Genomic DNA, 25,485 nt, shown 5'->3' on the forward strand with positions numbered 1-25,485 from the left:
ACTACGCGGCTGCAGTTCCGGGCGGTGGGTGCGTCACGTGACCGCACATCATGGCGTCCTGCTTGTGGCTGTTCTTGTATCTTGGTGAGGAGACTGCTCACCATATGTATCATTAGAAGCTCAACTACAAGTCCCAGCAAGCCTGGGGAGGTTATTACTGCTGCGTACTTGTAGTTCGTCAGGGACTTGTTAGTAAAATAGCAATTGCATGATATTCTGTGAATTGTGACAGGTCAGGGGATTGTGGGACTTGTAGTCCCAAATGTGAATTGTGGGGTGTGCCGGGGTCGGGCCGGCTGCACGCGGGCGTATTTACATGGGAATGGAACCCATTGACTTAAATAGGTTTGTTCCCATTTCCGTGATTTTGCGCACGCATTTCAGTCTCGCAAAAAACAAACGGCGCCCTGTTTTTCTGTGTGTTTGCGCACCGAAGGTCTCCATAGAAGTCAATGGGGAGAGGTAAACCGCGCACGTAACAAGCTAAGGCGTTCGTGAAACACGGCGTAATCGCGCTGGATAAAGAACGCATCTGGAGGTCGGTACGACTAATTGGCCATTTCAATCGTCGCGTCTTTGTTTGTCGCGCGCAAATGAGCATATCCTGCGGGGCCAAAAAGTATGGTGAGCTACGCCAATGGGCGCGTAAAAAAGCTTCGTTCACACCGCAAAACGGCAGCGCTCAAACGTGCGCAAATAGTATCACGTTCGTGTGCAGCCGGCCTCGGGCCACGCACACACCGGGTTTTACCGCGTTTAGCGCTCCTCTTCAAACGTCACGCTAAATGCTGCAAAACATCTCTGTTTCTAATGTCGCAATTTTTGATCGCTGTCTTCTCTTTTTTTTTTTTTCTTTCACGCAATCGAAAATGGGGGAAAGTATCTGTTGCTATGAATGGTCTCTATTCACTGCGTATTACGCGCCCCGCTACTGAAAGTAGTAGTTCGCCAGTTGTGCCGCAACACAGGGTCAGGACAGACTTCTATCTACTGTTGTAGCTAAAGTCTCATGGGCCCCGGGGCCACAGCATGATGTGCAGCACAGTGCGGGGCCGCTCACACTAGGGTTTAAGCATACGTTTAGCTGCATGGACCTAGAGGCCGGAATACGTCTTTTTTTTTGTTGTTGTTGTTATCAAATGTCTTAAAGCAAAAAAGAAAAAAAGTTTTAATTATCAAACTTTATTTAGAAAAAAAAAGTTTACACTGAAAATTGTATATAAATTTTTTTTAATGTAACGCCGGACACAGACCTGTAGGAGCGTACGGCTGTATCGTGTATGTTATATAAATAACGTATATGATAATCCTAAAGCGGACTCCCCTTAAAGGGGCGTTTTAACTGATGACCCTATCCTCTGGATAGGTCATTAGTAGAGATGAGCGAGCATACTCGCTAAGGCAAACTACTGGAGTGAGTATTGCCTTATTCAAGTAGCTGCCCGCTTGTTTCTAAAGATTTGGCGGGGGCCGGGGGAGAGCTGGGAGGAACGGAGGGGAGATCTGTCTCTCCCCCCCCCCCCCCCCCCCTCCCCCCCCCCCCCCCCCCTCCTCACCGATGCAACTTACCTCTCACCCTCGCTGGCAGCCGAATCTTTAGAGACGAGCAGGCACTACTCGCTCGAGTAGTTTGCCTTAGCGAGTATACTCGCTCATCTCTAGTCATTAGTAGTTGATGGTCAGAGGTCCATCACTTCGGGCGCCCCGTCCATCAACTGATCATCCGGCCTCATGTCCAGTGCAGCGGGCTGCATGTTGTCATCAGCAGATGGGAGGAAGTGCGTGCGCCAGCATCACTCCCATAGAAATCAGTGGGACAGCCGCCTGGCTACGGCACTTCCTGCGCTTCTCCTCTGTAGAAAGAAGAATAAGGCCGCCTTCACATGGGTGAAAAATTCACACTAGTTTTGTGTTTTGCAAGACTCACGGATATGAGCCCCATTCTTTTAAATGAGGTCCTACACATGAGTGATGATTTCCCTGTCGCACCACGATGTGATGCAGGAAACTGATCGCGGTATGTCCCATCTTGTGCGCGCCCTCGCATCCCGCCGCCATTGTTATCAATGTGGCTGGCCGTAGCATCGCGCCACATGCTGGGTACACGCAAAGCCATGCCGGATTTCTTCCCTGATGTGAGGCGGGAAATTCACTTGTTGGCGAGCACGGTATCTGACCGTGATTCACGGCCAATATCGCATTTACCAGTGTGAAGTTAGCCTAAAGGCCCTGTTAGACACAACGAGAATCGCTCAAAGCCGTCTTTTGAGCGATTCTCATTCTGTCTAAATGCAGGGACATCATGCAGTTTTCGGGGACGAGTCGCTGATCGCTGAATTCTAGCTTGCCAGAATTGAGCAATCAGCTGTTGTCAGCGGAGCAGGTGGTTATCAGCTGGCTGCGCTGATAAGATTCTCTGTGCCTGTGTCCTGCTGTGAATTCATTGCTCGGGTGGGGGAATGTCTGCGCAGTCTGATGGTAGACAGTTATTTCACAGCTGCCTATTTGTTATCTTGTCTTTTTAGTATGTGATGCCGCAGCCACCAAGATGAAGATTGTGGAGGAGCCCAATACATTCGGGTTGGTGATTATAGTCCTCTTGTATTTTATTGTCCTCAATCAATGCCAAATACACACAAAAATAAAGGAATGTGGTTACTTTTCCTCTCTGGGGTACATGAAAGGGGATCTCCATCGCTGCAAGGAAACCATCAGCAAGCTGATGTTGGATCTGGGAACATTTAGTACTTTGGAATTACCAAATCAGTTGGTTTTGTATCACACACATCCTGATGCTTCTGCCTTTGCAGTTTAGGTGACGGATGCTACTGCTGGTGGGGGTCTCCTCATTAGAGACCACCCCCTCGGCGGATGTCATTCTGTTAATATATTTAGATCGAGTTCAAGCGCAGCAGATTTGGTGCGGTTTCGATTATTATTTGTAGCAGACTTCACCCCTTGAAAGGGTGACATCTGCTGTGGATTTGCCTCAAAATCCACCATGTATGATCGCACCCTTAACCCTTTAGTGACGTGGCCTATTTTGGATCTAAGGACCCGGCATGGCCACGCGAGGGCTTGCTTTCTGTGTGGTGAGTTGTAGTCTATATTGGTATCATTTTGTGAGTATATATAATGTATTGCATAACTTATAGGAGTGGATTGGGAGGGCAGTGAGAAAAAAACTATTCTGACATTGTTTTTCTTTTTACAGCAGTTATCATGCAGCATAAGCCTCGTTCACACAAGCGACAGTCGTGTTGCTACAATGCTACAAATCGCATGTATGTGAAGCCCATGCTTTTTTATGGGTTACTGCACACTTGCAATGTTTTGTAGCATGCGACATCGCGACACAAAAACCTCATGGGTCCGGCGATATGCCCACGACTCGTGAGGTTTTGTAGCCTACGTTTCCTTATAGACCCTTCCTCTCAGTTGCATCGCACCAACATGCAATTTTCTTGCCGTATGATACAACCTTTACAGTAGGAAATCCTACTGTCAAAGCGATGACCTAAGCCCTAGCAGTAGAAAATTCGTTCACATGAATGAATTTGCTCAATAATCGTTCACATGAATGAATTTGCTCAATAATCGTTACACGTAAATGCGAAGCCATCGCGCTATTCGCTCATTTATCGTTGATCACTCAGTTTTAGCCTGCATAAAATTGGTTGTTAATTCGTTTGATTTTCGTTTCATTTAAATGGCATTCATTCAGTTTTTGAAAGACTGAACAACCTGAGGGGAGGGGGGAATTGTTTGCTTTGCAAAAACACAATAACTACTCGCTTACTCATGCCATCAGAAGACAATGGGTTATCTTCACACTAGTTAAAATCCTCCTGGCCAGAAACTCCTCGCATAAACACACGCCCACAGGAGCAATCAACATATAAAGGGTTTACTTTAGCTAAAGGAAGTGGTGAGGATTTCACACCAATATCTGTACATTTAAATACTCAGTATTTTTTATGCAAAAAAGTGTTAATTTGTTCAGTCTTATGTTCGTGCAAACGCTAATCGTTGTGTGTAATTGGGACTTTACTGCGACTGATCAGCTGGTAATGACTTCTCATATTAATCTCTTCAAGGTTGAACAATCCCTTCTTAGCACAGACAAACAAGCTGCAGCCCAGGACGGAGCCTTCTCCAATCTCAGGTAACAGAGATATTTAAGGATGTCGCGTGCATAACAGTCATACTAAAGGTTTTCGGAGCCTACAAGATAACAAGTAGGCTTTGTACAAGATTAGAAAAACATGGCTGCTTTTTTTAGAGAAACGGCGCCTCACCTGCCCATAGGTTGCTTAAAGTATTGCAGCTCCGCTTTGTTAAAGTGAATAAGGCGAAGCTATAATACCACCCGCAGCTGCGGCGCTGTTTTGGAAACAATAACCCCCTTTACAGATGGAAGTGATTATCTTGGGTGATGGTTTTCTACTCTGCTATTGGATTCATAGGTACTTGCATTGTATTTACAGGACCACCGCATCTTTTTAGGTTGGCTGGAAGGTGTTTCAGTTTTATAGAATCCACGTAAGTAAACAACACTAATACTGGGTACCAGCAGGGGGCAGCAGAGCATGCATGACTCAGATATGAGGGATAGAATGGGGTGCTCAGGCGCCATGTAAAGGCGTAAATGGGAAAATGATAGTATTCAGTAATAAGATGACTGGGCTTTATATCAGTGGATAGAAGCATCACCCCTGTCACAGTCGGTCTACAGAAGCTCAGTGTACGGACTCGTAAATACGCTGCGTAATATGCAGTGAATGGAACCCACTGATTTAAATGATTTAATTTACATCTGCATATTTTTTGCCATTTTTTTGTCATTTGATAAAATACGCATGTCCTATTTTAGTGCGTATTACGCCCCGACATAGGCTATAGAAGTCAATGGACATATTTGTGCATCAAAATAATGGGCCCTTCTGTGTGGTTTTTGCACACACAAATGCAGTGTGTATTTACGTGCACAAATAACCTGCAGAAGGGCCGAAATATGCAGGGAATAGGAGTTCTTCGGTCAGCAAATACACTGCATATTCACTGATCAATATATGCCCATGCCTTTGTGAATGAGCCCTTGAGATCGCTTTAGCTTCAGAGATAAAGACACCTGACATCGCGGGGTGATCTCTTTCCATATATTCTGGGTGCCGGTTGTTTTTTAGGCTGACACCTGGCGACAACAGCGCCGATAAGCTACGCTGCTGATCGGGGCTGTTAACCCTTTAAATTCCCCGAGCGATGCCCCTGCCATGCCGGTGTCATGGCAGCCGGGGGCCTTCTGAAGGCCCCAGGGTTGTCATGGCAGAATGCCCACCAAGCCATCCCCATGGGGTGGCTTGATAGTCTGCCTGTCAGATTGCAGTATGATGTAATGCTATGGTATTATATCATGCTGCAGGAGCGATCAAAGCATCGCATGTTGTTGTTCCGCCTGGGGACTAATCAAAAATAAGATAGAGTTTTGCTGATTTATTAAAAAAAAAAAGTAATAAAAGTTTAAAAAGGAAACCGTTTTGCCATATTTATAATATAATTTTTAAGAAATCAAAAATACATATTTGGTATCCCTGCGTTCGCAAAAGTCCAATCTATCAAAGTAATGTGTTATTTAGCCAACACGGTGAACGTCGTCCGAAAAAACAAATAATGAGATAAATGCGCTTTTTGGTAACCCTGTTTCCAAGAAAAAATGCTATAAAAAGTGATCAAAAAGTCGTATGTATTCCAAAATGGTACCAACGCAAATTACAGGACGCCCCGTGAAAAATGAGCCCTCGCACAACGATGTCGTCGGGAAAATAAAAAAGCTCTTGCGCGCAGAAGATGGCGGCAGAAAATTAAAAAAACATTAAATATCTTTGAAAAAAAATAAATGTAGTACAGCAAAAAAAAAAAAAAAACTATATAAGTTTGGTATCGTATTAATTGTACTAACCCACAGAATAAAGTTATCATGTTGCTTTTGTTGCAGTTTCTCATAGAAACAAGACGCACTGAAAGATGGCAGAATTTCATTTTTTTTTCCCATTTCTCTCCACTTAAAATTTTTTAAAACGTTTTTCAGTAAATTATATGGTACATTAAATAGTACGATTGAAAAAACTCATCCAGCAAAAAACAAGCCCTCATACAGCGACGTCGATGGATAAAGGAGTTATGATTTTTTAAAAGGGAGGGAGGACAAAAACGAAAATGGGGGAAAAAAACAATAAGGCTCCTTCACTAAGGGGTTAAACCGCTTTCAACTTGTCTAAATTACAAAACAGAGAAATGGGAGTGAAAAATGAATTGTGAAAAATGTATTGGGCTTTAGGCTGGGTTCACACTAGGCGTATTATCGTCGGAAATCCCGCGGTTTGGCCGCAGCCGAAACCGCGAGATTTCTGACGGGAGAACCGCCGCAGAAAAACCCACGGCGGCTTTGAAGCGGCCCGGCCGCTCGCTCTTCCGTTGCAGCCGGCGCTCCTATAGAGGAGAGCGCGGCCGCGGCGGAAGTAAACAATAAACAGACATGCTGCATCCTTTGAAACCACGGCTGCGGTCGCCGCAGCCGCGGTTTCAGCCGGTCTTACCGCAGCGGATTAGCCATCCCGTGTGGACAAGATTTATGAGAAATCTCGTCCACATGGCTGGCTAATCCTGAGATTAGCGTCCGCAGGCGGATTTGCCGCGGCAAATCCGCCCTGTGTGAACCCACCTAAAGCAGTCTTTTTTGCCTACACTCACTTTTGTGGTGTTTATCTCAGATTTAGATAATACAAATATAGAATATCTTAACCCCTTAAGGACCAGACACCTTTTTTTTTTTTTAGTGGTTTTATGGCCAATTTTTTTTTTTTTTTTTTTCGCTGCCAGAATTATTTTTGCTGTTTTTGTTTTGTGACATAAAGAACGATTTTTTTTTTTTTTTTTTCCCCACAGAATTTTTCCATTGCATTTTTTTTCTTTTTTTTATTAGGGGTAATGTGTACAAGAAGCTTTTTTTTTTTTATTTACAATTTTTTATTTTTAAAATGAATACATAAATAATAAATAGAGATGAGCGAGTATACTCGCTAAAGGCAATTGCTCGAGCGAGCATTGCCTTTAGCGAGTACCTGCCCGCTCGAGACAAAAGGTTCGGGTGGCGGCAGCGGGCAGAGAGCTGCGGGGGAGAGCGGGGCGGATCGGAGGGGGAGATCTCTCTCTCCCTCTCTTCCCCCCCACCCCGCTCCCTCTTGCTGACTGCCGCTACTCACCGCTCCCCCGCACCGGCACCCGAACCTTTCGTCTCGAGCGAGCAGATACTCGCTAAGGGCAATGCTCGCTCGAGCAATTGCCTTTAGCGAGTATACTCGCTCATCTCTAATAATAAAATAAAGTACAGGAATGGGTTCCCAATTTTGTTTTAAACATTTTTATATGTCATTTTGTATAGCCTCAGATCACAGGGCAGCTGTGGCAATGGTTTAGGTTGGTGTGGGCGCAGGGTTGTTTTTCTTTTTATATATATATATATATGTATGTATTCTGTCTTGGCATGTTTATGGCATTTGGTCCTTATTGGATGAAAGTGGTTATCCCAGGGACTGTGCATTTTTACAAAGCTGCCCTATTGTAGAAACCTAACAAAAGCCATACTCTCCACCCTGGTCCCCGCTGCCTTTTACTTCCAGGTGCTGAAAGAAGCCATCTCAATACTAAGTCACGTGATCACTCTAGCTAGATTGGCTGTAAAGATCACATGGCCCTGGTGTCGGTGATATTGGACCAGAAGCTGCAGGAGTGGCAAGTATGGCTTTCTATGGTATATCGGGTGGCATTGTAAAAAAAAATGCATAGCCCATGGATAACCCCTTTAAGCTTATGGTTTAGTAAGAGAATATGTGTAAACTCCATGTATTGACCTTCTTTCATCTTCTCCATACTAGATACAAGTACGAGTTCTGCCCTTTTCACAATGTTACTCAGCATGAGCAGACCTTCCGCTGGAACGCTTACAGTGGGATTTTAGGGTAAGTGTGGAAACTTATTAAAGGGTTATCCCTATCTTATCAAGTAATGTCACTTTATGATCAGGGTGCGAGCTCTGGGAGCACCACTAATCCTGGAGAGGCCCTGTGGCTAGTCTAGCACTGCAGCCCTTCTAAAGAAGACAAAAACTTTCCTTTGAAAGGTTTTCCTTCTGATGAACCAGATTTGACTGTATGAATACACTTTACCTTCCTTGATATATTAAATACTAAGGCTACTTCTGTTCTGTTTTAGGATATGGCAAGAGTGGGAGATAGAGAACAACACATTCACAATCATGTGGATGAGATCAGGAGATTCTTGTGGAGGCATGAACCGACAAACAAAGGTTTACATGAATTCTTTGTGGCTTATTCAGTAATGTCTTCTAGGGGCCCTTTTACACGGGCTGATTCCTGCACTTTGAGAAGCGTCGATCCATAAGATCAGTGCTAGTTTAGATGGCTTTTACATAGGCTGATGCTGTCTGTATGGGGGAAGGACAGTCGTTTATAAGGTTGGGATATCGAAAACCGATATATCGCTGATGCTTTGGCGATACTTTGCATCGATATTGTTATGTCCAATATATCGGTAACATCGATAGTTTAAGGCGTTATATCGATCTTTGTAAGGAAGAAACGTGTCTTGTGGTCCGGTGACCAGATTTTCTTCCTTTACATTCTGCCCTTTCCTTTGTGTTGTACAGGATGTAGTTTTGCTCGAGGCACTATTGAACTTACAAACAAGTTCTAGAAGCTTTTGGAAAGTGTGAGGTGACTTTGTTACCAATAAGGTTTGCAGCAGGCAAAACGACTCTCAGAAACAGGGGGGTCTTCGGCCCCTTTTCCACATGCGTTCATCGCGTTAGACGCAGGCTCTGAACGCTTGTGTCTAACATGGTGGCTGTGGGCAATGCTTTCTAAATGAAAGCATTTTCACATGCCGATAAAGGGCTGCGCTGAACGCACGAAGGTCGCGTCCAGTAAAAAAGATGCGACATGTTGTGAGTTCAGTGTCTAACGCGAACGCAGTGCCCATAGAAAAGATGGGACACCCATCTAATGCAATTACTATTGCGTTCGGGGTGCTGCGTTCGCGTTATCAGGCCCTGCGTTGTTTAGAAGTTGCCATGGAGACCGTTGGTCTCTCAGCGGCAACTTGAAAAAATGCAGGGCACACAGCTCCACAAACACACAGAGATCATGTGATTATGATGAGCCAAGAAATTAATATTTCTTGGCTCTTTAGATAACAATTATTGGGACCAATGATAAAAAACTTCTTTTTTTTAATATACTTTTTAATTACCATATATAATTACCAAATATACCATATTTAATTTTAATTACCATATATACTCGAGTATAAGCCTAGTTTTTAAGCACTTTTTTTTGTGCTGAAAAAGCCCCCCTCGGCTTATACTCGAGTCAGGAAAGTGTTTAAAAAAAAAAAAAAACCACACCTCTATACTCCCCTCCCAGCCGGCGTCTGTGTCCCCAGCGGTGGTTCGGCAAGCTGCTTGAATTCCTGTGTTCCCAGCGGCGATGCCGTAAGCTGCCTGAATTCTCCCTGCTGTCATCCCCCGCTGTACTCTCCACTCGGCTCTGTCATCCCCCGCCATCAACGCTGTGATTGGATCGAGCGCCAGCCAATCAGTGAATGACATTGAATGATCGAGCGCCAGCTGTGATTGGCTGGCATTCAATCCAATCATAGCGCTAACTTACACAGAACTGACAGAGATGACAGAGCCGAGCAGAGAGGACAGCGGGGAGAATTCAAGCAGCTTGCCATACAGACACAGATGCCGACTGGGAGGCGAGTATGAGTTTTTTGGGTTTTTTTTTACCCAGTATGTAGTTGAGTATAGCTCAGCTTATACTCGAGTCAATAAGTTTTCCCAGTTTTTTGTGGTAAAACTTATTGACTCGGCTTATACTCGGGTCGGCTAATACTCGAGTATATACGGTATATGTTTCATCTGTAATTTTTTATTTTCATTTGTAACTTTAATATATTTTCATGTTATTATTAGTTTTAAATTAATAAATTCAACAGTTTAAAGTTTTAAAAGAAAACTATCATTTCTTTGTTGATTGTGTTGCTTTATTAACCCTGGACCTGTTTTTTATTTTATACAGCATTTAAAAAAGTCGATATATTGATAGTTTTCCACTGATATTTTACAATTATCGATAGTTTGTTCAGCGATAGTCGATACTATCGATATTTGTGTCGATGTCCCAACCTTAGTCGTTCATACAGCAGCATAGATGAGTCGATCAGAGGACTATCGCGCTGTTGATCATTATTGAGCTGATCTGGGACACTTTCATACAGTCCAGTGATCAGACGAATAAACGTTCCTACTAATGTTTGTGCCCAATCATTAAGCCGTATAAAAGGACCTTCACCCTCAATAGACTGCACTACAGATAAGTACAATCTGAGCCTGCAACATCAAGGACTGGTTTACTTTGAGGCATTTCATGTAGCAGCTGTCTGTGCTGTAATATTGTTTGTATTAATCGTAGGTTATATATCGGATACAATATGTTATTATAAGGAGGCTGTTACTGACTCTCGGGACTAGTAGTTCAACAGTCAGTCACTTCCTAAAGCAAGTGATGATGTTAGCTACACAGCTGTCACATATATAAATACCAAATTTTTTAGACTGAGGCTCCTCCAGATTTAGAGGACATTTTTAACTAAGACTTGTAAACCCACAGGCAATAAAATCACAGGCAGTAGCACTAGAGAGGTTAATATAGTTTATCTCTGGTGGAATAAGAGAACACCAGCACCTCTAGTAGTCTAGGGAATAAAAAGGGTAAATGCTAGCAATTATGGTGACCTAATATCATCATAAACACCAGCTTCCTTGTAGTGGAGGGGTGACTACCAGCAATTCCTAATGGTCTAGGATAGCGGAGGGGTAAATGCCAGCATCCCTAGTGGTCTAGGATAGCAGAAGGGTGCATGCCAGCATCCCTAGTGGTCTAGGATAGTGAAGGATTGAATGCCAGCATGCCTAGTGGTCCAGGATAGTGGAGGGGTGAATGCCAGCATGCCTAGTGGTCTAGGATAGTGGAGGGGTGAATGCCAGCATGCCTAGCGGTCTAGGATAGTGAAGGATTGAATGCCAGCATGCCTAGCGGTCTAGGATAGTGGAGGGGTGAATGCCAGCATGCCTAGTGGTCTAGGATAGTGGAGGGGTGAATGCCAGCATGCCTAGCGGTCTAGGATAGTGGAGGGGTGAATGCCAGCATCCCTAGTGGTCCAGAATAGTGAATGCTACCATTCCTAGTAATTTAAAGGTTATTACCTGTCCTCAGCAACCCAGTGCTGCAGCTCTACTATTCCCCATACCCCTGTTGACAGTGGAAGTCAGTTGACAGCTGCTTGTCAGTCAGAGGCTGCACCATCTCTGAGTTCTCCTGTCGCGCACATCCAAGAATGCGACCTCTAATTGGCAGGCAGCAGTCACCTGAATTCCACTGTCAACAGAACCCGGAGAGTTCGCCGGCACAGGTAAGAACCTTTGTGTTAGAATTACTCTTTAAAATCAGAGCCAAAAAGGTTAAAATAATAACTGGACAACCCCTTACGATAGTGGAGGAGTGAATGCCAACATGCCTGGTGGTCTAGGGTGGTGCATGGGTTAATACCTGGTGTCCAGTGTTCTTGGACCTCATTAAAGGGGTTGTCTCGTGAGATCAAGTGGGGTTCAGCACTTCTGTATGGCCATATTAATGCACTTTGTAATGTACATCGTGCATTAATTATGAGCCATACAGAAGTTATTCACTTACCTGTTCCGTTGCTAGCGTCCCCGTCGCCATGGTGCCGTCTAATTTCAGCATCTAATCGCCCGATTAGACGCGCTTGCGCAGTCCGGTCTTCTCCCTGGTGAATGGGGCCGCTCATGCTGGAGAGCTGGTCCTCGTAGCTCCGCCCCGTCACATGTGCCGATTCCAGCCAATCAGGAGGCTGGAATCGGCAATGGACCGCACAGAGCCCACGGTGCACCATGGGAGAAGACCCGCGGTGCATCGTGGGTGAAGATCCCGGCGGCCATCTTGGTAAAGGAAGAAAGAAGTCGCCGCAGCGCGGGGATTCGGGTAAGTAATAAACTTGTTTTTTTTAAACCCATCCCTTGGGTTTGTCTCGTGCCGAACAGGGGGCCTATTGAATTTAAAAAAAACCCGTTTCGGCGTGAGACAACCCCTTTAAGTCATGAGGAAAGCTGAACGCACCTACCGTTTAACTTGTATGGAGCTCTTATTAATACGGACTAGCATAATCTGAGTGTCTGGTGACTCTCATCCTACTTTCCATACGTATTACCTAATGTTGCCACAGGTTCATCTGGTTTGTGGAAAAAAAGACAAGTTGGCTGCGGTATCGGAGCCGAGCACCTGCGTCTACTCGATGACATTTGAAACCCCATTGGTCTGCCACCCACACTCACTACTAGGTAAATCCCTTTAATCTAGCAGCAGCTTCTCCTGTTGTTCAGAGGCCGGCATTAACGGTTGCTCTTATGATTGCAGTCTACCCTACTCTCGGAGAAGCATTGAGAAGACAGTGGGATGCAGCTGAGCAGTCTTTATATGATGAGCTTATTACTGAACAGGTACGGATGTATACAAGCCTCCGGCTTACCCGTAGAACATGTGAATAGGACTTTGTGGCTACACAGATTATCTTTAGGAATAATCAAGCAGATTGCTCAGCTATTTTCACGCTTGCTGCACAGGGATACAAGAAATTGCTTCAAGACATATTTCGAGAAGCCGGATACTTGAAAAAAACCTCGGAGAATGAAAGTGATGCAAAGCCAAAGCAGGCTCTGTCTAAGGGGTTTGAGTCATTGGAGCAGTGTACTAAGGTAGGTACATGAGTACTTGTGCGGCCTGGGCAATGGGTGTATAATGGATGACTCGAAGAGCATCGTCAACCAATAGATTTTGCAAAATCACTTCATCGAACCAGATGGTAATTGGGGGGAAGATCAGAAGCAATGTCACAAATTCAAGCATGTCTGGGACAAGCCACATTATGAGAGGCCTATTGCAAATTCGACGTGTGACCCCAAAGTACAACATAACATCAAGTGAGCAAATTTTTTGTGGGTAGTTTCAGCGTTAATCCACATTAGAATGGGCAAAGGCAGCAATCTTGAGTGACTTCTTACATTGACAACCTTGTAGGGTTTTTTTCATGCAACAGCGACAATAGAGAGTATACAGAGAATGGTGTGAAAAACATACAGCCAAAGGAGATTCCGCGGATATAAGCAGCTGATCGTCAAAAGGGGTCAGAGGAGGAGTTCAAAAATCGTTCTGAAGAACAGGCGGTGAACAATCAAGAGCCACCAAATTGAATGCTGGTGCTCCAACTAACGTGTCTGAACGTATGACTCCTCTTTTCTTAGCACGGATGAGCAGATGACCAGTTTCAGCGCCATTGCTGTCTAAGAGAAACGGAAAGACAAGACTCCAGTGGGCAAAAGAGTGCAAAAATTGGATCATTGAGTAGTGGAAAAAAGATTGCCTAGTAAGATGAAGCCAGATTTCTGTTGCACCGTGCTGATGGGACGTCAGAATTTGGCACAAGCAGCGTGAATTGATGACCCCCTTCCTGTCATCTGTTCAGAACATTATTACCCCTGTTAAAACACATCAACGTCAAGATGCTTCCTGTCCACATGGGCCAATGTTCCTGCAGATTGATTTCATCACCTAGTGGAATCTATGCACCATGAATTGATGCGCTTGTGAAGGCTAAAGGAGGTCCAACGTGCTACCAGATAGGGGGCTCTAATAAAGTGGTCATTCAGTGTACATCTGCTTGGTGGCATTGGTTTTGTGTAGGTGGCATTGAATGCACATTCTGAATAGTTAGATGGATTATACGGTTTATCTTTCAGTCTCACACGGAATTGTCTGAGGAAATAAAGAGACTCCAGGGCATTTTAGAGAGACATGGCATTTCTTATCACAAAAATGGTAAGCAAACCAACTTGAATTGAGTGAATGTACAGTAATGTGTGTTTAACAGTGCATAATGTGATTGTTCCCAGCAAGAGAATCCAAGTAATCTTGTAGATATGATACCTTTTTAATAGCTAACAAAAATACATGATGTTAATGCAAGCTTTCAAACCACTCGGGGTCCTTCCTCAGAAATAATGAAATAGATCCGAAGAGGCATGCATCTATATACATGCATTAACATACCATATTTTCAGTCTCCCCTTCCCTTCTCAGTCAGATCACAGAGAAACTGCTGCTGCATCCCTGTCTACTATTAGTATTGCAGTAGATGCATTTTGAAGGAATTGAAACTTCTGACCATTTATAGGGCTTGTAAACTAGAAAATGGAAGGGCTTGCCTTCGACTCAAAGACGGTGGAGATGAGGATATACCAATGTAGCAAAGTTTAAATTGACCTTTGACATATTTAGATAACTTTCTGTGCTACGGTTTGTTTACCCTTTCAAAGGCTTTGATGCGTTAAGACACTTGTCGCAGAAAGTTGTCACAGTCAAGTTAATTTTTGCTACATCTGTAACTCTTCCCTGATAAGATATGGTTCATAATTCCATTATAATTCCTAGATCCTTGCTGGATATGTCTTTCTTTGGAAAATATATACTTCAGCCTATTTGCTATATGTAATCTGTCTCCCTTCAGGATCACTTAATACAGAACTACAGCCTACGCCGAGAGGTGAAGAGAAATATCACCTACGTGGAGATACTGGAGATCGAGACGAACATTAGCACCAAACATGCAGTACTAAAGGAGGACATTTAGAGGGGCGATTCTTTTTTTCAGACCAAAGAGCATAAAGATCTTGTTTAAATGGCTTCTAAACTTTCTTCGTCGTATGAAAGAACAATGGCTGCCTCTGGAACGTAATCCTTGTTTCTATATTCCACCCGTTTCCATGAATGTAGCCAGCATGGATGTCGTCTTTGTGGTATCCACGGCCACATTCAATGCGTAAGAGTTGACCAACCGCCCTTAAGTGATACCTGTACAAGGCAGAGCTATTCATTGCAGAGAGCGATTTCTACAATGAAGCTGGTGCTGGATGAGCGTGGGATAAATGGCAGAATACTTCTATATTGTTACTTGGATTTGGAAGTAATGGGAATGTGGAGGTTCACTTTAATGATCAGGTATATGTGAGCAGGCTGCGTTTTGAGCCTTTTGTCTACATTTGTTGACCGCAGATAGTGATCCTAAAAGCAATGAATTTGAAGACCCTAAAAACAGGCATGTGAGGAAGTTGCAGAAATTTTCATTATGTACTGATTAAAGTGGTATTCTGGGACTTCTTCCACTTGTAGTATTGATGACCTATCTACTCAGGATAGGATATCAATAGTTGATCGGCAAGGGTCTGCCACTAGAGACTCCTGGCAATTAGCTGATATCAGGCCTGCATTCATTGCAGCCAAGTACTCCTTTAGCGTAAGTTCACACATAGCAGGTTTGGTGCAGATCTGCAATAGACTTCACCTCAAAGGTTGAAATCTGTTGCAGATTTGCGACAAAATATGCACCAATTGGTGCGGATCTGCACCAAAGTCCGCCATGTGTGAACGTATTCTTTAAGAGTTTGTCCCGTTACTGGACAACCCCTTTTCAATAGGACCCCCTGTGGGAAAATAAGAGCGAGATACTTGCCCCTCTGCAGCCGCCAGGAACCAACGCTGCAGCTTACTCGCTGCGGTCCTGCAGATTCCAGTCCTAAAAGATGTCACAGGAAATCAGGTGACCGCTGCAGCCTCTAATTGGCCGTTCTCCTGGCATCGGCGCTCACATTCTGCGTACAATGATGCCACAAGTTGATGAACGTGATGCTGAAGCTGGTTTGTGATTTTTTTTTTTTTTTTTTATTTTATTTTATTTATTTATTTGTTTTTTGTGACCTCATCTGTCACAACTAACGCCAGCACCACAGCAGGTTGCAGCGCTCGATCTCTGCGTCCATGGAAGGACAAGTATTTCTGTTTATTATTTTCACACAAGGAACCCAATTGAAAATGGGTTGTCCACTAATTGGACAACCCCTTTTATAGTAGCATTGCTATTTATTGTGTATCTTTATTATTGAGGATCCAATGACCCGTTTGCAGAGTTACAGCTGCTGCACTTTCTGTACAGCTCAGTGGAGAGTGATATGGGTGTTATAGAGCAAGCAGTGCTCAGCTCATTCCCCAACTCCTATAGACTTCAATGAAGAAAGCCATTGTAAACAAGGCACGCTCTTCATTGACTTGTATGGAGAGAATGGTGGCCAGCAACGGTCAACTTGGGGTCATTGACAGCCCTTATTCTCCTGCTAGGTGAGGGTCCTAGAGCTGAGACTTGAACTAGTGGAAATTTATGGCATATCCTGTACTTTTAAAGGGTATTTCCAGCCAAATCATTTATGGATAAAGGTGGTATTCCAGTTCTACAGTGTTTTTTAAAGCTTTCTCTACTGGATGGGTGAAAACTAATAGATCAGTGCGGTTCCGACCACTAGGGCCCCCAATGAACCTGAGAACAGGGGTCCAGTTTCCCCTATCAGTGCTGCAGCCCCCGCAGGGAGGAGATTGAATGGAGCACAGGTTACGTTTGTTCATTACTGCTCCGTTCATTTTCAGTGGGACTGCCAGAGATAGCTGCGTATACAGTGCTCAGCTATTTCTGTCACTCCCATCGAAATTACTCAAGAAGGAGCTGCGCAGGTGTGACCAACGTGCCTTTCTATCACATCACTGCTTGTGGGAGAAGCCACCCAAAAGTAAGCACAGGGAAAATGGCATCCCCTTTCTTGGGACCATGGGGTTCCCAGCATTCAGACTCCCACTGATCTATAAGTTGATGGTTCTAAAATTGATAAAAACATCCCATAATCGGCATACCCCTTTAAGCTTCAAATACATAAATCTTTATTATATATACAGATTTGACTCACATTATTATGACTAGCAGCTAATATTTAGAGTAACCAGTGTGTGCTGCATGGACAGCATGTAGATGGGCTGACAGTGACTCAATAAGGTGCTGGTAGGTTGTCACAGGTAGCTTGAGCTATGCAGTGCATCCCACGGTTGCTGGAGGGGGTGGTTCCATAAAGCGAGCATGACGATTGAGGCGGTCCCACAAATGCTTAATTGGGTTCAAGTCTGGGGAATTAGGGAGCCGGGAGAATACTTAGAAATCTTGCTTGGGCTCTTCCAACCATAGTTGGACATTTCTAGGCATGAGATGTTGCATTGTGTTGTTGGAAGATCCCAAGATCAGAGAAGGCAAGCAGCATGTATGGGTGTCCGTGATCTGCAAGAACGGATTCATAACCAAATCTGCTCAGAGTGCCCTCCACATGGATGAGCAGCCCAGAGAATGCCACAAAAATGTTTCCCAGAGTGTAACGCTGCCGCCACTGGCTTCTGTTTTTCCAGCAATAGTTACAGTGTTTGTTCTCTGACGTTTCTCACCTGACAAGCCAACGTCCATCTGTTCGATGACGCAAAAAACGTGTCTCATCGGAGAAGGCAACCCTTTGCCAATCTGTGGTGCAAATTGAAGCCATTTTTCCAATGCAGCTTTGTTAGTATATTTGCAGTGACCAATCATCTCTTTCGAAGCCCCATACACAGTAGGGTTCACTTAACTTTTGTTTTAGACACATGACTGGGAGCCCTTCGGTTTATTTTCATGGTGAGCTGCTCCACTGTAGTGTATCAGTTGGCCCTTGTGCATCTTTGTAGCCGATGTTCACCTCTTACATCAATGGCAGGTGGTCCTCCGCCGTTTCCATGTCGATTCTTCTCAGTGGTGCCGTTTGTCCGCTTACGATACACTTTCATCACAGCAGCACACAAACAGTTAAACTGCGCTGCTTGAGAAATACTGCCACCGCTGCCCCAAGTTAGTGATAGGTGAACATACAGCCTATCGCACACCTTATACACCCACCAAGCCAGCCCACGCCATGTCCCTTCCTTCATGGGCTACATGCTCCTGATGTCAACAGTAGGAAGTGCTCATAATAATGTGACTCGGCTGTGTAGAAGCATGAGTGTCTCTGTGTACAATGCTATTGCTGGCTGACAATCGTACATAAAAAGTTGATTCTACAGGATAGTTATTTTAGGACTAAACAGCTTTATACTTGGAAAGTGTTAAAATCCCTTTAAGGGACCTTTCTCCACAGGCTGGGAATATTCCGCAACAGCTTGTCTTCTGCATCCAGCTGTCCCCCGCTCGGTGCGCCCGCAGTTATACAGCCGAGCGCTCCAAGTGGGGGAAGAATGCAACTGGACAGCTGTGTTCTTCATACCTGTCTTCAGGGAGCGGGATACAGCTGAAACAATAGTATCTGCTGTATCCCGCTGTGAATTCATCGCTGATCTTTCAGCACGCTGCAAGACAACGATCAGCGATGGCTTAACGAAAACTGCACGATGTCAGTGCAGTTAGACACAACGATTATCGCTGAAAAGATGGCTTTAAGCGATTTTTGAGCGAAAAGCGTTGTCTAAAAGGGCCTTCAGTGTATAACTTCTGTATGGCTCATTTACAAAGCACACAGTATATTGCGAAGTGCTTTGTAATGGCCATGCAGAAATGCATACATACACTTATCACAGCCGGACAACCCCTTTAAGTGAACTTTAGGTTTAACCTATTGATCAACCAATTTATTTATTTATTTTTTCATCCTTTCATTCTTAGAGCCATAACTTTTTAATTTTTCCAGCACCATAGCTGGATGAGGGCTTATTTTTTTTTGTGGGACACTTAGGCTAACTTCACACGGGCGAGTGCGATACCGGTCCATGAATCACGGCCCAATATTGCACTCACTGAGATGCTATTTCCCACAGATGTGAGGTGTTTTAATGTCAAAATCACTTCGCATCACTTTAGCGAAGTAGCTATTCTCTGCCAAGGCGAGGAATGCGGAGTTTCTCCCATTGTTTTAAATGGGGAAACCTCGCACTCGCGTGTAAGTAGCACATGGTGTGATGTGGCGGCCGGGCCCATTGAAAACAATGGGAGATGGGATGCAAGGGCACGCCCCAAAATAGGACGTGCTGCAATTTTGCTCGCATCGCTGTGCGGGAAAAAAATTGCTAATTTGTGTGACCCCATTCATATTCGTACTAGATTTTGTGTCTCTCAACGCACAAATCTTGCAAGATTTTCTCAGTCACGTTAAAATGGCCTTAGGCCTATTTAGCACAGGTGAGTGTGACATCGGGCCATGAAACTCCACCTGATATCACGCTCGCCAACATGCGATAACCCTGCTGATGCAAGGCATTTTTGTGTTAAAACTGCCTCATATTACGTCAGGCAAGTAGCGGAGTTTTTCCTGTTTTCAATGGGTAAAGATCGCACTCACATACACGTCGCATGCCGTGCCAAACACATTGAATATAATGGGCGATGCAAAGCGTTCTGAGGGAACACCCAAAGATAGGGCATGCCACTATTTTTTTTTTTTTCCGTACCGCTGGATTTGTGCGACTTGCAGTGCACAAATTTCACATGACTTTCTCGACCTTAGGAAAAGATTGGCTTTTGTGTCACCTCATTCTAAGAGCTGTTATACCTTCATTTTCCCATCGATTGAGCTCTATAAGAGTTTGTTTTTTGCATGATGAACTTTAGTCTTCATTGATTCCTTTTTTGTAACAACATTTTGATCACGTTTTATTCAATTTGTGCAATAAAGGCATTTTTATGGCATTCACTGTGTGGTATAAATGAGAGCTGCAGCGAGTGTAACAATCTTCATTAAAATCAAAGCTGATGCCTTGCAGCAGGACTCTAAGGCCTCATGTCCACGGGGAAAAGAAGAATTAAAATCCGCAGCGGATTTTAACTCTTCTCCCGCGCGCGGATCCGCACCCCATAGGGATGCATTGACCACCCGCGGGTAGATAAATACCCGCGGATCGTCAATAAAAGTGATTTTAAAAAAAATGGAGCATGAAAAAATCCGGACCATGCTCCATTTTCATGCGGGGCTCCCGCGGGCTTCTATTGAAGCCTATGGAAGCCGTCCGGATCCGCGGGACACAAAAATCACATTTTACTTACCCGCTCCGGTTCTTCTCTTCGGCGCCGCGCCATCCTCTCTCAGCCGCGGCCGGATCATTTTGCTTCGGACCGGCGCATGCGCGGGGCACGTCACCGACGTCATCGTGCACATCCGCCGAGCCGAAGAATGAAGATCCGGCCGCGACGAGAGAAGATGACGCCGCCGCGAAGAGAAGAAACGGAGCGGATGGGAGGTGAGTTTATTCTTATTTATTCCTATTTTCAGCGCTCATGTCCGCGGGGCAGGAGGGACCCGCTGCAGATTCTACATGTAGAATCCGTAGCGGGCCCGATTTTCCCCGTGGACATGAGGCCTAAGAGTAGTGCAGAGCAGAACTGTGAATGTATAGAAAAGATATGGATACACAAAGCATAGGAGCGCAATGAACACACACCATTCACTCCCGAGAGGGAGATGGAAAATAGTCATGCTGCAGATTTTTCTTTGCCTCCTCCACACATGCGTTGCTGAAAGTGCCGTGATTTAAATCGTGGCGCTTTGCTGCGTTTTACTTTTGTTTTCAGCTGCAGCCCCATTGATGAGGAGCGCTAAATGGCTAAAAAATAGCAGACTCCGCACGAAAATTGCAGCTGTCTGAGAGGTTCTATTGAAAACAATACGAGCCTCTGACAGCATTTAGCGTTGCACTGAAAAATAAAACCGCTGAGGGAATCGCATGATTTCCCAGCGCTGCGAAAAACCACAAAATTATTAAGCCAATGACTTCCAATGGTTCCATGCACATTTGCGATGTTTTAACGCTTGCGATGCAGCATTAAAACAAAATCGCAGCATGTCCATTTATTTTGCAATCTCGACCGTTAATTCCAATGGGGCTGGAAATCAAAGGGTGAGGATCGCGATCCTCTGCTACTACTCGAAGGGAGGGGGGGGGGGCTTAAAATTTAAGCATGCCCCCCTCCTGAAAATAGTAACAAGAGGAAAAAAAAAATACATCACCTGGCAAGCGCTGTCCTCTCTGGCGCGTCTCCTTGCAGGTCCCGGCACTCTGCTTCTCTTCTGGACGGGGATTTTCCTGAAAGCGCTGCATCTGATTGGCTGAGCACTGTGACCAATCAGAGGCAGCGCTCAGCATTTTATGACTGCTGAGCGCAGTCTCCGATTTGGTCACAGCGCTCAGCCAATCGAAAATGACAGCAGGAGATGACAGCGCTTCCTTTATTTGACAGCGCTTCCTATATTAAGTTATTGGCTATTTTCGGGTGTGCGCTTACATTTCAAGAACCCCCCCCCCCCCACACACACACACACACACGATCCTCTGTCACAGCAGTGGCAGAGGATCGCGAGCATCTCCCATTGATTTCAATGGGACTGGCGCTGCTGCCGCCAGCACTATTGAAATGAATGGGAGAAGATTACTATCTGCTGCCACGGCTGTGACAGCCACAGCAGGAGATGGGAGGCTGTCTCCCTGTGGAAACGCCTCCCATCAAGGGCTTCAGAAGGATTGCGAGAGCGATATTGGGGCATCAATCACATCCTGATACCACTCTCGCCACTGTGCGGGGGGGCCCTGAGGGAGGCCTAATTGCACAGTTAATTCCACATGCTCTGTTTGTCACAGAAAAGCGATGTTTTCACAATAGATCTCATTCACTACAGTACAGTATGTGAAAACTGTGATGAAAATCCGCACCACATGAAGCTGTGTGGAAAAAGTCTGCTAAATTTGCATCTACCCTTACAGGAATGAACTGTTGCCTATTACTCCCCCCCCCCCCCCCCCCCATCTACTCTAGAATTCAAAGAAAGGAGGCACTACACTGGACCACCAAAGTTAGCAACATTGTCTTGGTGGTCTGAGGAAGAGGAGAGGCCAGTTTTAATTACTGTGTTTTTTTGTTTGTTTTTTGTCTAAACTTTCATGCTTCTTTTAGTCAGGTGCGCCTTATACTGTAAAAAATACAGTTTGGGTTTTTTTTGTATTGCATTCAAAGACACCCAATTTTTTTTTCTTATCAGTAGTGCTGGGTAAAGGCTTTTTTTTTTGTACTTTTTAATTCTACCATTTGATGATCTGCATGACTTTGAACGCTGTCTATTCCATTTCTTTTGTAAAGCACGATATACAAAATAGGAAACATAGCCCAAGACAGTGGGTATAGAGCTTCTGCCACTAGCCAAGGGACACCAAGCAAGACAAGTATTAGCTCCTCCTACCAGCTATACCATTCCTACAAGCACCAAGCTAGCCAGTTTTAGCTTAGTGTCTGTAGGAGGCAGACCTCTTCCTTCATTGGTCTTCGGTTTTCCTGACTAGGGAACTTCAGGGCTGCCATTAGCCTCTCCCTGGTTACCCCACTGCGTAGGGTAACCAGACTGGATCTAACCTCTCTATTGGCAATATGGACATCAGGAGGCAAGAAGGCTCAGTCAACGTTAGTTTGACCCTGACCTGCCAGCCATAGTAGCCCCCACCTTGGAGCACCTTTCTTCTCAAAGGTAGGCGAGCACCAAGAGCTTGAATTTATTTGGCAGAAAGATGAATATTCTTCTCCACCAGAGTAACTATCCTCTCTTTCTCTCCTCTTCTCCTTCCTTCCCCTACCACCACCGTCCTGCTTACTATTCCCTTCCCTCCCTCAGGAATGCCTTTCTTGGGGGTCCTTGCCCCCCTCATTTCATAGAATCATAGCATGGTAGAGTTGGAAGGAATCTCCAGGATCATCAGGTACAACCCCCTGCTCCATGCAGGCTCGCTAAATCACCCCTGACAGATATTTGTCCAGCCTTTGTTTGAACACTTCCATTGAATAAGAACTCACCACCTACTGTGGCTCCCTATTCCACTCATTGATCACCCTCACTGTCAGAAATTTTTTTCTAATATCTAATCTTTGTTTCCTCTAGAGATGAGCGAGCATGCTCGTTCGAGCATAAGCCTACTCGATTTACTCGCTACTCGAGCTGAGCACCATGCGGTGCTCGAGAAAATTTCATTTCCCTTCCCTGCATGTTTAGCACCATTATTTAGCCAATAAACATGCAGGGAAGGCTTTACCACTTCCTGCTGTGACGTGCCAACCCTGTGCACATCCATAGCAGTGACTGGCTGGGCTGATCAGGTGACCTCCGAGTATAAACACTCTGGTCCCCTGAGGCTCACCTCACACGCATGCTACATGAGCTGAGGGATAGAGGTGCTGCTATCGGGAAAGTGTTAGTGTAGGGAATAGGTTGCGGTTAGGCAGGGATCCTTGCTCCAAGAAACCAACAGTCCTATCTAGGACTACTACTCCTCTCATTGTGTGCAGCAGCAGTTTTGCTGACTGAGACCAGTAGTGCGCACAAGTTTTTTTTTCAAGCATCCATCCTGTATACTGCACTGTTACTGGTTTTATGCAGTATACTGCTAGTGGTGTACACAGAGTAGATAGGAAGTAACAAAACTTCTATCATGTTTCCTTTTTTTATTTTTTTTGCCTGCTGAAAGCGTACGCTATATACCCGTGTGTTGGCGCTGTGAATCTACGCTATCTAACAGTATACACACTTTAAATTATTTTTGGGCCTGCTGGTAGTGGTGTGCAACCTGTGTCGCACCAAGATCAGCAGGGGAGCCACCACTACCACCTTGACCACCACCAGCATGCGCACGCATATGATAGCTAAGCACCCGACAAGGTGAAACTAAGCCAATTCACCGCCTGCGGGTCACACCACTGCCTCTTCCCCTGTGTCACATCCTGGCACAGAAATGCAATCCCCCTCCCAGGACGCAGGCACGAGCGTCTCCCAGCCTGCACACACACCCTCACCTTCATGGTCCTCCACTGCCTCCACCAATGTGTCCCAGGGCAGCGTTCAGCTGTCAATAACCCAAGCATTGGAACGCAAGTGGAAATACGTGGCCACCTACCCGCATGCCCAATCTTTCAACGTGCATATTTCAAAACTACTCAGCCTGGAGATGCTGCCATTTAGGCTAGTAGAAACTGAGGCTTTCCACAACCTGATGGCAGCGGCAGTCCCTCAGTACTCAGCCCCCAGCCACCACTATTTTTCCCGCTGCACCGTCCCCGCCTTACACCAGCAAGTCTCACAGAACATAAACTGTACTCTCACCAACGCGGTTACTGGGAAGGTCCACTTAACCACCAACACGTGGACAAGTGCTGGTGGGCAGGGACACTACATCTCCCTGACGGCACATTGGGTTAACCTTGTAGAGGCTGGGACAGAGTCTGACCCTGGGTCCGCTCACATGCTACCCACACCAAGGATTGCGGGTCCTACCTCGGTCATGGTTTCTCCGGCTTATTATGCCACTTCCTCCAAACACCCCCCCTACTCCTCCCCCTCTCAATTACTATGTGTGAGCACGTTGCCTTCAGTCAGTAGCTTGAGGTGCTGCAGCACTGCCGTGGGGAAGAGTCAGCAGTCGGTGCTGAAACTCCTCAGCTTAGGTGACAAGAGGCACACCTCCCAAGAGCTGTTACAGGGTTTGACGGAACAGACTGATCTGTGGCTTTCGCCAATGAACCTCCAACCAGGCATGGTCGTGTGCAACAATGGGCGTAACCTGGTGGCGGCTCTGCAGCTTGGCAGATTAACACACGTGCCATGCCTGGCCCACGTGTTCAATCTGGTGGTTTAGCGCTTTCTTGAAACCAACCCCCATTTGTCTGACCTGCTTAGCAAGGCGAGTGTGCGCACATTTCAGAAAGTCAACCACAGATGCTGCCACCCTCAGGACACTGCAACATCGCTTACAGCTGCCAGTGCACCAACTGTTATGCAACGTGCCCATGCTGGCCAGGCTTTACGAGCAGCGTAGAGCCATTGTTAAATACCAGCTGCAACATGGCCGACCGAGTGGAAGTCAACCTCTGCAGTTCTTCACAGAGGAGTGGGCATGGATGTCTGACATCTGTCAGGTCTTAGGAAACTGAGGAGTCTACCCAATGGTGAGTGGCGATGTGGCCATTATCAGCGTAACCATCCCACTGCTTTGCCTGCTGAGAAGGTCGCTGCTAAGCATTAAGGCCAACGCTTTGCGGATAGAAGAGGAGATGGGGGATGACAATACGAGGAGGAGGGGGAAAGAGACTGCTGCCCACATTGCAGAGGGTACCCAAGGAAGGGTACTTCCTTTACATATGTTCAGTGTGTATGGGCTGAAGAGGAGGAGAAGGAGACAGTCATCCTTCTAGTGAGGACAGCGATGTGTTGCGTACTGGGACTCGGGCACACATGGCTGACTTCATGTTAAGCTGCCTTCCCGTGACCCTGGCGTTAGACGCATTCTAGCCAACACGGATTACTGGGTGTTCACCCTTCCTGACCCATGGTATAAAGGACAACCTTTCCACTCTCATTCC

General features: G+C 45.5%; 1 protein-coding gene across 1 annotated transcript; it reads left to right on the forward strand.

The window, feature by feature from the left end:
- The first annotated feature begins 19 nt into the window (after positions 1-19).
- GNPTG (N-acetylglucosamine-1-phosphate transferase subunit gamma) lies at positions 20-19,785 on the forward strand. The gene is made up of 11 exons (XM_066576336.1): positions 20-84; positions 2,526-2,580; positions 4,098-4,165; positions 4,488-4,542; positions 7,935-8,018; positions 8,272-8,365; positions 12,385-12,499; positions 12,576-12,658; positions 12,782-12,913; positions 13,955-14,033; positions 14,722-19,785. Exons 1-11 carry the CDS (start codon positions 51-53, stop codon positions 14,808-14,810), a joined length of 888 nt encoding a protein of 295 aa, XP_066432433.1. The 5' UTR covers positions 20-50; the 3' UTR covers positions 14,811-19,785.
- Positions 19,786-25,485: the final 5,700 nt, after the last annotated feature.

Source organism: Eleutherodactylus coqui, chromosome 8, assembly GCF_035609145.1.
Source record: "Eleutherodactylus coqui strain aEleCoq1 chromosome 8, aEleCoq1.hap1, whole genome shotgun sequence".
Classification (NCBI taxonomy): domain Eukaryota; kingdom Metazoa; phylum Chordata; class Amphibia; order Anura; family Eleutherodactylidae; genus Eleutherodactylus; species Eleutherodactylus coqui.

What these genes read in the sequence shown, in the direction of transcription:
- GNPTG (XM_066576336.1), top strand. Translation starts at nt 51, where the DNA reads ATGGCGTCCTGCTTGTGGCTGTTCTTGTATCTTG. An exon ending in GCATGAACCGACAAACAAAG is followed by an intron (nt 8,366 to 12,384) that starts GTTTACATGAAT and finishes ATGTTGCCACAG; the next exon opens with GTTCATCTGGTTTGTGGAAA. An exon ending in CATTGGAGCAGTGTACTAAG is followed by an intron (nt 12,914 to 13,954) that starts GTAGGTACATGA and finishes TTTATCTTTCAG; the next exon opens with TCTCACACGGAATTGTCTGA.